We start from the raw sequence: 14,008 nt of genomic DNA, 5'->3' as shown, positions 1-14,008 counted from the left end.
CCAAACGTTAGGTAATATAATGAAATGTTTATTCAGAAAGTTCAACTTTGGGCAGTACAGCCCATCATTATATAATTTACTATAATTTACATGTACACAATATTTAGACTCCCTTGGTTATAAAATGAGGGGGGGGGGGGGGGGAGTTGAAATCCCTGGTCAAGTGTTCCACAGTTTACAGTTATACTATTGAGACAAACCTTTATTTAAAAAAAAACCATTTGAAATTGAACAATCTTGCCTTATAACATTTTGTGATAGACATATTTGTATCTTGCAGCTACAGCAGGTTTAGTTTTATCTACTGGTAAGACTAGGGTTCAGCAAAATTTCATGTTCGTTTAATACACTTAATAACTCTTCAAATGCCAATAGTGTTACATTTTATTTCCTTTTAAAACTAGGCTAAAACCTGATAATTAACGCTACATGCATGTTTTTGTTAATATTTTCCCCGCAAACACAGCGAAGGAAATAAGGCGATGTCAGCTCTAATGAATTCTAAAATCTGACAGATGTACGATGACCCTTCGTGGCAAGATTGTAAGGTTGACAACAGAACAAATTGAATTTGCATTTATAATTACACAAACAAATCGATAGCGTGAAGAATGTAATACAATCGCAAGGAATCCAGACATCGTGTCGGTGAACTGATCGGCACCGATCGCTTCCTTCAACTGTTCCTGCAGCATCTAGCTCTTTGATCTCACAGAAATAACCCGTATTTCTATTTGATACACGTACTTTGTATCTAAATTTTCTTTCGTGTTGAAATAAAATCACGACCTGACATGCTTTTTAAAGAATAGATAAAGACAGGGGTGTACCTCAGGGAGCCAGATGTGTACATCAGTTGGATTATGGTCTATATATTACGTTGTTTTTGTCTAAAAATACTCTACATGAATACAGTCAGCTATATCGTACATACAATGTATGGATGGGGCGAGGGGCAAGAGAAAGGGGACAGGGGTATTTCTTATTGTCATTTTGTGATATTCTTTTATAATAATGTGGAATCATTTTTATTCATGGGGGTCAATGTTTGTGGGTAGCCAAAATTGTCCATGTCCTTGGGGACGTTATTTCGTTGGTAGTGTAATCGGGATCTAGGTCTAATAAATATTAAACAAATGATTGTATATAAGTTCCTGGGGATGTATATTCGTGGACAAGGGTTACCCAGGAAAGCCACGAACATTGATCGCCCACGAACAATGATGATTTCACAGTAAATGTACATGTGTATTGATTTTTTTCCTGGCATTTAACAGTGTAATGTTTAACAATTATATTGATAAACCAGATATGATAAATTAATACTATGCTTAAAACACGAAATCTGGATACGGTATCACATCCTATTTGGAGAAATAAAAGAAGTGGCAATTTATACTAGCATTTTAAATTAAATGTTATCGCAAATTTAATTTAATAATGAACAGACAAAAGTCATCTGCGTTTGATTTTTCTATAAATGTAATATTTGTTATGATGAAAATTGTAGGCGATTTACAAAGAAGACTCATTACTGAAATTAATTTTTAAAAATTATTTCATGTTACTATGTAATGGTATAACAATTATGACTTCATTGTCCTCTTGCAGAGCATGCACGTGTAGAGTGTATAAAAGCTGTTGCAAATCTAGCATGACAAATTTAGAGCACACGCGATGAAGAAACCGTTCTATCTCAAATATAACGTTTAAAACACATCTTTGTGTCACACTTACTAGATTTACTAATTTTTGTTCAGATACTACTTTAGAAAATAAGCTTCTCTGTATCTGTTTCCCTTTTGATTCTTTTAAGTAGCATTTGAAAATCAATCTTGCTTCGTTACGCAATAACAAGTTTTTAATTCAGTGAGCAACCTGATTTAAAATTGTCCGTAATTTCTAAATATAGATACTCTGCTCCTAGTTCTATTTTGATTCTAATGATTCACGGTCATAATGGCTAATTATACGCGGTTTATGATGCATGGACTATTTGAATACCTAATTATTAATACTAATGATGTCATTGTTTCAAAAAAGGCATTGTTCAATTGTTATTCTCCATTAATTGCATGGTTATTAAGAATTTAAAAACCAATTCTTATACATGTATGTGAAATCTCAACTGATGGTACTAACTACGCAATGGTAAACTTTTTGCCTCTAACCACATTCATTAGAAAACCCAAGCGTTCTCAATTTCAAAGATAGTCAACTCTTACGTACAATTACAGTTTTATTGAAATATGAATACAATTATTAGTACTAAAACACTCATTCAAATGGTTGTATGGTAAACCATCTGGTCGAAAATAGATAGGCAGTTCAATTTGTTAGAGTTTCAATAACAATTACTCTCTGTCAATATTTTCCCTCTATGCCGTTGCTTCACGTATCAGGAGTCTGTGCGCTTCTTGGGGCGGTCTGCATTGGAGCAGCTGTAGCCCGGAAGGATAGAGTGAGAACGATGCCGAGATTCCGTTGTCGTAGTGATAAATGTCCACTACAATAGCCAACACAGTCAAACTGGCCAATTCGGAGTCTCTTTGACCATTCGTTAGAGGTTTATAACAGCGGTGCAGGGACCGCTTAGTGAACAGTTCCTCGGGCCAACACATCAACGTCCAAGAACTCGTTTCAAGATGTTGACCTTCCGTTTGCTGTATCGAATGCTTGCCATGGCGGCGCTCTGGAAGGTTTCCTGGACCCCCGAGCCAGATTTGGCGGAACACTCTACGTAGGTTTCTGCCCCGATAGACTTGGCCAGGGCCCGACCCTCAGCAGTGGCGATGTGGCCGGATTGACCCCCTTGTCTCAGGTCGGACTGTGTCCCCGCTAGGATGATGGGTGAATGTTTAGCGATTGCCCGGATCTTAGGAATCCAGAAGTTTAGCACGCTATCCATGGAATCATCGTCTACTAGACTGAAGCACACAATGAAGATATCAGAGGTTGCAATGGAGGACAGGTCTTCATGCTGCAATACAAAAAATGAACAATAAAAATAATGGAATGATACATAGTACATCTATAAGAAAATGATAAGCTGAACTACACCGTTTTCTGAAGATATAAAAATAAGCTCTGCTTACCTCTCCGGCGATATCAGACACATTCAGTCTGAATACGTCCCCGTTTGTGGATACTTTCGCACTGTAATCATCCTTTAATGTGGCTATATAAGTCTTGTCGAATTTACCATTGACGAATTTCTGAACCAAACTTGATTTCCCAACAAAACCATCACCAACCACAGCGCACTGGATAGATTTCTGCATTGCTACGACCATTTTAGAATTTTCAAGTTGATATTTTTTCTTTTTGTTTCGATAGGAGCGAGCTACAAACTGGTAAAGCACCTCGCCCCAGCGGTCTTATATAGCCTTCACGATTGTGACGTAAGGCGCTTTATTTCCTCGTCCGTTGGACCGTGACCAAACGGTTTGATAGACACCGGTTTTTACGTTGAGTCATCTTCAAGAAAACATATCAGGATTTAAAAAGATTTAACATCCTCTGCAGATTTTATTTAAATAGCGCGCGGTTTATTGTTGACATTGACCCCTTGGATTAGCCCCACGGGAGAGCTCAGACCCCCAGGAAAAGAAGTTTATCTTTATGTGTGCAATAAATGGAGAAATGATGTTTCAATTAACACATCTCTTATGTTGGTCTTTAAATTTACACACATTTAAAACAATATTTATACATTTAAAGTGGACTCATATAATAATTCCTGTAAATGCAATCTATCTTGTGAAGTGTTTACCATTTCAAGGCCGTCGCGTTAGAAGTGTTTTGACAATGACAAATATCTGTTATGAAAGTGGTACAAGTAACACTTGATCTAGATATCATTAATTTTAAAATGTTTAAAAACAAGAGTCGGAGATCAATAGCTCTGTGTGCAGTAATCGGTCTGACAGTTTACATTAGAGTACCTACTCGATCATAAAAGATAATCGATAAATACGCTTAGAATACTGTACACAAATTAAGATTGTTTGGAAACTAGTTTTTATATTTTCCGAGTGCCCCTGCCTTCTGAGAAGATGTATTCTTCTGATAAACAAATAAATAATATCGATGTTTACTTCGCGAAAAGTTCATCACGAAACTTTTAGGAAACAATTACAAGTAGATGTATAAGTAGTAAAACAGACCTATTAAATTGTTTTCAGTGATTCTAAGACGATAACAGGTGGGTACGTCTGATAAACATCAACACCCCCATCCTCTGTGACGAAGTGTCTGTTACGTAACTGTACAGGGGTCAACACTGTTCTCGCCGTCATAGCAGAATCATGATCATTTTTTCAACAATGAATGTGTTAAGTTTTTATTTTGATTGTTGTTTATCTCAAAGATATATGACATTTTACATTGATCATTTTAAACAAACTTGTTGATTTGGGTGTCAAACGAAAAAAAAAGTTTTACAATAGCGCTTTCACCGTTTCTCCAGACGTCCGTTTGTGCTTTTTACCTTCATTGCCCTATTTTAACCAAAAAAATTAAATGAAATAAGAAAAATAAACTAATTTTACACAATTGTGAATTTAAAAGTATTTTTCAGTGATGTTTATGGACTGGAAAATCGTGTGAGCGTCAGAAAGTGCTATATATGTGTTTCGTATATTAATAAGGCCAATTAACAGACGGTTAAATATTTTTTTTTACTTACAACATTAGAATTGCGAATGGTCGAATTTGCATATGCTTATGATACATGCAGAAAGATGTCAAACAAGCCGCCAAACTGTCTGGCCTCCATAGAGCGCTCTGTGTAGCCGTGTAGCTGTGACATGCAGACTGCAGCCATCTTGTGCAGACGACAGTGTCAGACATTGCATGATACGAAAATACCTCCAGTTGCAGGACATTGGATGAGAAAACAAAATAGGAATCTTCTCATTTTGTTATTTTCACAAAAAGCTCATTTTGCAAAAAAGTTACAGAAGTTCCAGTGTGATAGAAACTTTGCGAAGTTTAACTTATATTAAATACTATCACTGTACGGAAAGAAATGTTTTTTCATTGTAATGTTGGACAAAATTTCATTAAGATCTGTAAAAATGACCGCTTTCTTTTGTTTTAATTCTATGAAATAAATGGTTCACACCTCTCAAGAAAAAACTCGCACCTGACTGGGAAGGTAACAATATACCTAATGACGAAACAATGGAGGAAAAGCATAGATGTTTACTAATTATTCAGTTAGCAGTTTTAATTTTTAATATAATCATGTCAAAACAATAAAGTCTAATTGAAATTACGTATTCCGGGATGACCTTCTGCCACTCGGAGACAATACAGTCGGTGTTGTTTACATCGAAAACGTCAGTGAGTGAAAACAGGACTTAAGATTGTAAGAAGTCATTGTTCCGGTTTGACAAGAAAAAGGATTTTTGACTACCTGAGACAAGGGACTTTTCAGCGGGCCTGGGGAGAGCGACCGTGGGTGTGGGGGATTACTCACCCCATGTTTATTATTAGAATAGTACTCTAATTTTCCTGATCAGCGATTTATTTCATTATAATTTAGAATTTGAAGTCTTGGTAGCCACCACCCTCTACAAAACGATGTTTGATTGCTCTGACTGCAAAAAAGAGAAATACATTAAATTTTGTGTATTTATGAATTCTGTAATCTAAAAATACTGCAAAACCCCAAAAACTACCTTTGAATGTGGGAAACTGAATAAACTTAATTTGGTCGGCTCCTTTATATATATATATATATATATATATATATATATATATATATATATATGGGCCTGGACCTATATATATATGGGCCTGGACCTATCCTGCTTTTTCCTAATCTTTTTGTATTTACATAAATGCTGTAATTCATGTAACGTTATATGTTTTGAGAGAAATAAATGAACTTGAACTTGGTACGGAGGACGTCAGTAGCGGCATGATACAATGAACACCTTTAACGAGCTGTTTGATGACAGATGATTGGGATGAGGGGGCAGATGATTGAGAGTAATCAATCGATGCCCCAAATATCTTGTAAACAAATTGTTTCCCATTGTTCTCTGCAAGATCCAAGTGTATTATACTGTTTAGTTCCTTCCGTAAAAATTCTGCGTGCTTGTAAGTGACGTTCACAAACGTTTGATTTTAATGTGAGTGTGATTGGCACAAGGAATTGATTATTAAAAAACGTATCATATTGATTTTAATAACATGACATGGCATTCCATTGCCTGATTTCATTTACCTTTCATACATAACGTGTGCAAAGTTTAAGTTGTTTTTATGTTGTTTTATCTGCAAACAAACACTTTGTTTAAATTCAGAAAAAATAGATCAAGAATTATATAATCCAATTTATTTTTTATCAGCATAACGTCAAAATGTTTTCTCCAACTAAATTTTGTAAGTAAATCATGAAAAAGGGTGAATCATTGTAATCAATGTTTTTCAGTGCAAATAATGATTTACGGAAGTTCAAAGTAAACAGAACTTTCAAAGGAAAGATAATTCAATTAACATAACAAAGCTGGAATCGTTTTGTAGTAAGCATTATGCCCCATTTAACATTAATTTAATGTGGTAGATACACATGTAAACAGACCCAGATCCTCAGCTATCCGGGTCAGTGATTCGTCATCGAAAGACTTGGTTTGACACCCGAAATGACTTTGCATTCGTTAATAATATTGTTTTGATCTCTTTCTACAGAGAGAGAGAGAGAGAGAGAGAGAGAGAGAGAGAGAGAGGAGAGAGAGAGAGACAAATGAAGGCTGGGCTTACATAATAACTTTATAATTTATGACTCTGGCAGAAAGTTTTTAGTGGATTATTTACTAGTCTATTTTTGTCGCAGATAACCTTGAGCTTGTGTTACAAAACATGTACATATATCGCTAGGTAGGCACTTTGTGTCCTCGTTATGCTGTGCCAATCTGGAAGAGTTCAGAAACTAGTATGGAGATAATTACATGAAAGAGCTACGATTGAACACCCACGTTTCAAAAGTTTTTCATATATTGAACTTCATTAATTTTAAAAATACACTGTATGTTAAAGAGCTCAAAATATTTTCTTTACTGTTGCTTCAAATATTCACATGTAGCAATACATGTACAACGACATAATTATTAATAAAAAAGAAAAATATGGTTCAAGTTTTCATTCATTTTTTTTAATTGCATGATTTTACACTTCATATATCAAACAAGTCTTATGCATTACACTTTATATATCAAACAAGTCTTATGTCTACAACAACAAAAAATTGATTGCTTCGTCGGAAAAAGGAGTTCTGAGTTATTGAAAGATTGACAAAGTTTGTTTTTGTTGCAGATGTAAGAACACGTTTGTCCTTTTGCGTCCTGATTTGTAATGTTTTGACACAAAACTGTTAATATTGGCAATAGCGTTTTCTTTGCAGTTTTCCAGCAGGATCCAGCAACGTCCAAGGGAAAGAACTACTGTGGGCGCCCGTCAGTGGGTAACAATCTACTTACAGACTGTTAGAAAGTATGGCACAAGGACCATAAGCCCCGAGTTAAATGTTTATCAATTCATCTGCCAAGAACGCGTTTGAAGAGACTGGCTTTCCTTCTGCTACACTTGTTGCTCGCCAGAAGGATGCTGTAAAGCGCAACATCCACCCCTGTGTTGTCTTTCGCCGAACATTCCACGTAGGCTGAAGCGCTGATAGACTGAGCGAGACTGAGCCCTTCTTCGGTAGAAATATGGCCCTTTCTTTGTGTTCTTCTCTTGTCTAGCTGGGTTCCGACTAAGACGATGGGCGTTTGCTTCTCTTCGGATCTTATTCTTGGAACCCAGAAGTTGAGCACGCTTTCGAGCGAGTCCTTGTCAACAAGGCTAAAGCAGACAACAAAGACATCAGGCACTTCGATGGAGACAAGGTCGTCATGCTGCAATGGAAAAGAAAACGCCATAAGAATTTGTTAAGCTACAGATAGTTCAAAAGTTTGAATTTCTTATTTTCAAAGCTAAGTAGTTACAAAGAAGTTGAACCTACCTCTCCAGCGAAGTCCGTAATATTCATCTCTAAGCTGTCGCCATTAACGTTGCACTTTGCAATGTAGTCATCTTGGAGAGTGGCCACATATTCGCTGTTAAATTCTCCACCAAGAAATCGCTCAACAAGACACGACTTCCCCACAAATCCGTCTCCAACAACCGAACACTGCAGAGACTTGTTCACAGAAACAACCATCTTGTATAACTACGTTGCGCTGTTATCTGACCGAGAGAAATGACAGTGTGTGCATGCATTTGTCACGTAAGCTTTTATATAGCAGTCGGGCGCGTGACGTCAGGACTTTATTTCCTTGTGGCCCGGACCGTGAAATTTAGTTTGATGAACATGTCAGGTGAATTAATGAAATAAAACAAAATGCTGTCACCATGTCAATGTTATTAAAAAATTTAGATCAATTCAGTGCTTGTTCTTACAATTCATTAATTATGATAATCGCCTTATATATCACTGCACCGCCATTTCTCTCCTAGACTAGGTCAATGTTAAGAGAGATTTTATGTCCTTCAGTTGTCAATCAGAATGATAAGAAAAATGCAGTTTCAAAGTAGGGACAAACACCTAATAGGGACCACTCTGGAAAAAATCGTCTCAATTACAGAATCAAAGGTTGGAATCTCAGAGAGACTTTGAAACCCCAGGTTGTAACTTCTTAGTTTGATGGGGGCATAAGTATACAAAAGACTGAGAAGAAATCGGGGGGTAGAGAAGAGCACTTAGCGGGGATTAGTCCAATGGAGCTGGACCCATGGCTTTGCTTTCAGTGAAATATCTTTTACAAACGTTAATTTCTTTTCTTCAATAGATTCAATTATGAAAAATTAGCTCCTGCAAAGTCAAAGAAAATACGTTAGCTGTGCACTTGATTATGATAAGTAGACAGAATAAACGATTTATCTTTCCTGATAAAAAAGACAGACCCATGATCTCAAAAACGGAACATGTATGATTAAAATCGTGGTTCTCAATTTTCAGAAAAAATACTCTAGTTATGAATTCAACTCCAAGGTTTTTAAATGACGGGAAATGATGAAAGGGTTAATTGTGAACGTTACGCATTAAAACAGTACAAACCGAGATACACACATTAATTATAAAAGATTAATTCAACTGCTACAAAAGCTGGAAGAAAAAGTTTTTAATAAAGATTTTCTTGTTTCTGAGAGTTAATAGTGCTTTTATTACACGGCAATACACAAGACGCCATGCGTCGCTTCAGATTTGTCTCTTTAAGGTACCGTACATTCATCATAGATCGTGTATAATCACAAAACAAACCCAGGAACCTATTTGTCACCATTAACACTGGTACTGCTTCCACAAACGTGCACGAAAAATGAATGTTACTGATCGATTGTTTGTTTAATTCCAACATGACTTCATTTAATAGGTCACGTGCTTCGATATGATACAATGTATGATATTCATACCTTTTTCTCGCTTTTTCTAAAATTACTTCTGACATTTTATCAATTAATTGTAAACTTAAAAATGTATTTCATGTACATTCATAATGATGGTGTGATTGAAATGAATTGAATTAAATTTATCGGGCTTCTAATTATCTATGGTCATGTTCGCCTACAAGATAAAAAATGTTTCTTCTTCGATTGATTCACTTAAATCATTAATTCACTCCTATTGAAATGCATCAATTTCCAATTTAGCAACTTAATAAAATAATTTATGCAGCTTTCCTTTGATTCTATCTATATTTGTTTCCTTTCATAAATCAACCCATGTATATGTTTATACATCTTACCTTCCCTGTGCGATGCAGAATATGAAAACATTAAAAAGTTACAGGGAAATAAAATTATCAAATAGAGATAAGCAGATTGGATTGAAATGAAATGCCCTGCACTAAAATAGCCTTGGTGTCGCGGTCCAACTCACGTGTAAAGTAAAAGCCTGCTGTAGAGTTCTTGGAAGTTTTCATGCTACGCATACAAACATGGAATTATTCCTTTATCTTTACAGGCTCGCTGTATTTTCATAATAAGGTCAGTCATCGTGTCCCAATAAATCACAAAGGTATGATTACTTGCTTAAAAGTTATTGCTGTGTGTTTTCTTTGCATGTCATACAAAGCAGACCCGGGGTTTGGTTGGGGTCCGTTTTCTGTTAGGTTGGGTCTGGTACGTACTGTACAAGTTTATGATTTTTACAAAAATATACGTAGTAGATTGGCTTATTTCGTTAATTTAGCTAATGGGCGCGTCGCGTATTGTTGTGAGAAATATCTTCCGATTTACATATATTTTCGTTATTGGCATTATGCAGAGAATATATTAGACCTATTTTTTAAATATTATTTTTCAAAAATTACACGGCGTTTCTCTGTTGAATAATGTTTTATTTAATTTATTTTCTACAATTCTTTAGTGCAATGTAATTTGTTAATATCTAAACATGCATATAATATCTTTTAGTATAAAATTATGATAAGTTACTATATTGCATTCAATTTAATACTTTTTAAATCTTTATATGAAAAATTTAAGTCATCATTACACAAAATGCAATACTTGCACCTCATGTTGGACACTTTCTAACCAGTATCAACTACAGGATGAAAAGCAAGGGCATCTGAGTATAATTCCTCAAAATGAAACACTTTTCAAGTACCATATTTTTCAAAGAAGAATGCTTATTTAACATATTATCTTGAATTTCAACAATTTGGTAAACAACTTCTTATAGGGTTTAATATAGCCGTATTTCTGTAACTTATTCTATTTTTAAAATAAACCGATGAAATCTGCGAGGTATTTTGGCCAATTAGATACGCTTGGAAAGGTTTTGACCGCCTCTGCCAGACCTTCTGGTTCCACCTGGGTTTAAAGCATGCCAAGCGATGCAGGAGAATTGTCGGCCTAAAGCCTTTTATCTTTGCACTTTTACCTGGTTCGTTTGACTGAATGAATTACAAAGAACACACCAAAAGAAGTCAAAAAGCATTTAAGGATAAACAATTTACTTAATGCTAAGTATGGTTGCATAACCGTAAGCAAAAATATGTACACGGTTAAACATAGGGATTAATTATTAATATGGATCCATTACTGTAGTATTTCTCTACAGATCTATTTAAAATGAGTTTTTAATAATTTTCAGTTGAAATGTTCTATATCTGTTCGTTCAATCATTGCATTGCGTCAACGTTTTCGTCATAGCTTGTTCCAAACACCTTCAGAACCAAATGCATCATTATTTTTGGCATAAGATTATTTATGAACATTAGACACAGGAAACAGTTGCCCAAAACTTCATGTTTTTCTTATGTCAAATGCCTTCGGATCTCTAAACTCAGTCCCTAAATAGAAAAAGAAGAGTATTTTGTACGTGCAAATGTTACAGATATTAGTGTCAGGACAAGATTTCACTCCTCACTTTTTGTTCGTTACATTTCCTGCAGCTATACAAAAAAAGAACACCTTTCACCAGGTGTCGAGGGCGGACCTTTCATCCTAGACAGTGCATCAACAAATTTCTTTATTTCCTCTCTGCACCAGGTATATCAGTTTTAAAAAGGAAACAATGCGAGATGTCATAATAATAATAATTAATTAAAATTTGCTTAGAACATGATGTTAAGGAAAACTAAAATAAGCTCATATCATATTCACTTAAAAACCTTGGTTGTACCCAAATTTTGAAGTTTAATTGCATTAAAAAGCAATAAACAAACAATGTTTTAGATGCTTGTTCGGACAAACTTCAAACACGATGGATGGATTTGGACCCCCTTGAAGTCTTGGAGACAAAATTTTCATTTCATCAAAACAATAAAGCATGAACCTTATAAAGCATCGACCTACTTCATAGGATCGGAGTAATTAGGAGTTTGGGAATTCCCATTAAACTTACAGGTTCCCAAAAAAGCAGTACTAACCTTTAGACATTAAAGATGATATTTACCTAAAGGGTTAATTGAGGCTTCGTGGATTCATTACAATAATTGCCGCAAACCGCTTTAAGCAACGCAGCTTTCCGTACCAAGTATAATAAGGTTTATTTCAAAGAACTATTAGTAGACATACACATAAATTTATAAAAATAAAAAACAACAAATCTTTAATTTGGCAAACTTTTTTTTCAAAATGTAGTTATGAAATAAATAGAATATCTATGTCAATATGTCATCGTTTTTATACTGATGTCTGAATCTTAACTACAAGTTTTCATCAATGTTTGTCATCAACACGTCCATGCTTATAATATATATTTCACATGTCATAACCAAATCACTGATTATGTGCATAAATAAATATTTACATAATCTTCTTTTTGCCGTAAATTTTAGTTTTTACTGTTGCTTATTTTTAGAAGCAATGTCATAATATTCATAATCATAGCGAGATCGAGCACCGGGCGAATACGTAGGAGATATTGAGACTCTGGTGAAGTTAATGGATCTCCTGGCGGCATACTTTGGATAAACAAGGTCGACATTTGTGGCTTACATCTAGTCAGAATTAAAATTCGTCTAATTAATTAGACTTATTAATTAGTATTTCAATACTTCTCGTGCTAGGACGAAAACAATAAAGATCTACTAACGTATGTTTAAGAATTACGTACATGTGCGACCTCTGTATATTATTTAGAAACTCTATTTTTACAACAATAATGGTTATTTTGTTGTTTTATGAGAAATAATTTATGTGAACAATCAGTTTAGATATTTTGTAATAAAAGCAATTAATAGTGTTTTTTGTTCTAATTTCATTTTCAAGGTCCATCCGGATGATTAATAATTACACAAAACATGCACTTCATTTAAATTTAAGAATTTGATTTTTATATCCATCTGTCGTAATTTTTTTTTGTAAAATGAATTGCCAGTAATGGAGTTTGAATTGACCCTGTTTAATTGTGGAACAATATTTACCTTTGCATTTGTTATAAATCATGATCAATTTATACAATGTATATGTTAACTTGAGAAGATATCAACGAAAACATCATTGTATATTTGAGTTCTCAAAATCATAGTACACAAAGTCAATATCCAAACTCCAAAGCGGAAGAATATGTCTATAGTCTGTCCAAAGTTATTGCTTCCATCACTTTTGAATGATTTTTAATAAAAATACACATACCTGTGAAAGAAGTACAGTTGAAATCGATGAAATGGAAAATATCCAAGATATCTTTATTGACAAATTATCCCTTTTCACTCATAAAAGTTTACAGGAACAAAAACAAATTTCTTACGGAGATTTATAATGGGAAATGTTTACATCTTTTCTCCATTCGGAAGTACTCGGGACACCACAGGCAATTTTTAAACGTTATCATCCGGGCTTATTAATAGCTGATGCAATGCCAAATCCCCGTAGACTTTCTATTTTGGGGTGTGTATTTAAAAACCTGAAGCGGTAGAGGGGGCGTTTCAAAACAGATACTAGTAATCTGAACATTTTTCATATAAGTGGATGAACGTAGTTTGAACACAAAGGTATTTATTATTATCGAAATATCAATCGAAGCAAAAACTCGGGACAGTGTATAGTGTCCTTATTCACTTAGCACCGCTTTACAAAAAGTTTAGGATCTTTTGAAAACTTGAAATAATTCATTAATCTTAATGGTGCGGTTTTCGGCATTTTGACTTGTTTAAATAAAGTATAAAATAAACGGTATAGTATATATTTCAACTTTCAGTACTACAGAAAATTTCACCACGTTTAATGTTCGGTTCATGAATGAATCCTATTGTGACATCAAAATCTCGGTGGGGGCCAGCTTCGGTATGACTCAGTCTTTGAATAAAATTTGTCCCTATCGACAGAAAAGTTTAAAAACACCAGAACCGCAATTAATATTATGATGATGATTATAATTATTATTCAAGGTGTGTATTGCTTCTATATCTGTTGACGATTGTTTCTTTGTTTTGCTGACCACATTTGAGAGACGTAAATAAATGTACATCAAACACTAATTACACCTTCACTTATAGCTTACTCT

At 34.6% G+C, this 14,008-nt stretch overlaps 2 protein-coding genes across 2 annotated transcripts; both read right to left on the bottom strand.

Moving 5' to 3' along the window:
- Nucleotides 1-2,226: 2,226 nt before the first annotated feature.
- On the bottom strand, nucleotides 2,227-3,371 carry LOC128176259 (uncharacterized). Its single transcript, XM_052842459.1, has 2 exons — nucleotides 3,096-3,371; nucleotides 2,227-2,980 (listed from the first exon to the last, which is right to left on the bottom strand). Exons 1-2 carry the CDS (start codon nucleotides 3,291-3,293, stop codon nucleotides 2,621-2,623), a joined length of 558 nt encoding a protein of 185 aa, XP_052698419.1. The 5' UTR covers nucleotides 3,294-3,371; the 3' UTR covers nucleotides 2,227-2,620.
- Nucleotides 3,372-7,140: 3,769 nt separating this feature from the next.
- LOC128177102 (cdc42 homolog) lies at nucleotides 7,141-8,268 on the bottom strand. Its single transcript, XM_052843651.1, has 2 exons — nucleotides 8,012-8,268; nucleotides 7,141-7,904 (listed from the first exon to the last, which is right to left on the bottom strand). Exons 1-2 carry the CDS (start codon nucleotides 8,207-8,209, stop codon nucleotides 7,545-7,547), a joined length of 558 nt encoding a protein of 185 aa, XP_052699611.1. The 5' UTR covers nucleotides 8,210-8,268; the 3' UTR covers nucleotides 7,141-7,544.
- Nucleotides 8,269-14,008: the final 5,740 nt, after the last annotated feature.

The sequence above is a fragment of the Crassostrea angulata genome, chromosome 3 (assembly GCF_025612915.1).
Source record: "Crassostrea angulata isolate pt1a10 chromosome 3, ASM2561291v2, whole genome shotgun sequence".
NCBI lineage: Eukaryota > Metazoa > Mollusca > Bivalvia > Ostreida > Ostreidae > Magallana > Magallana angulata.
This window is presented reverse-complemented; position numbering and strand designations above follow the sequence as displayed.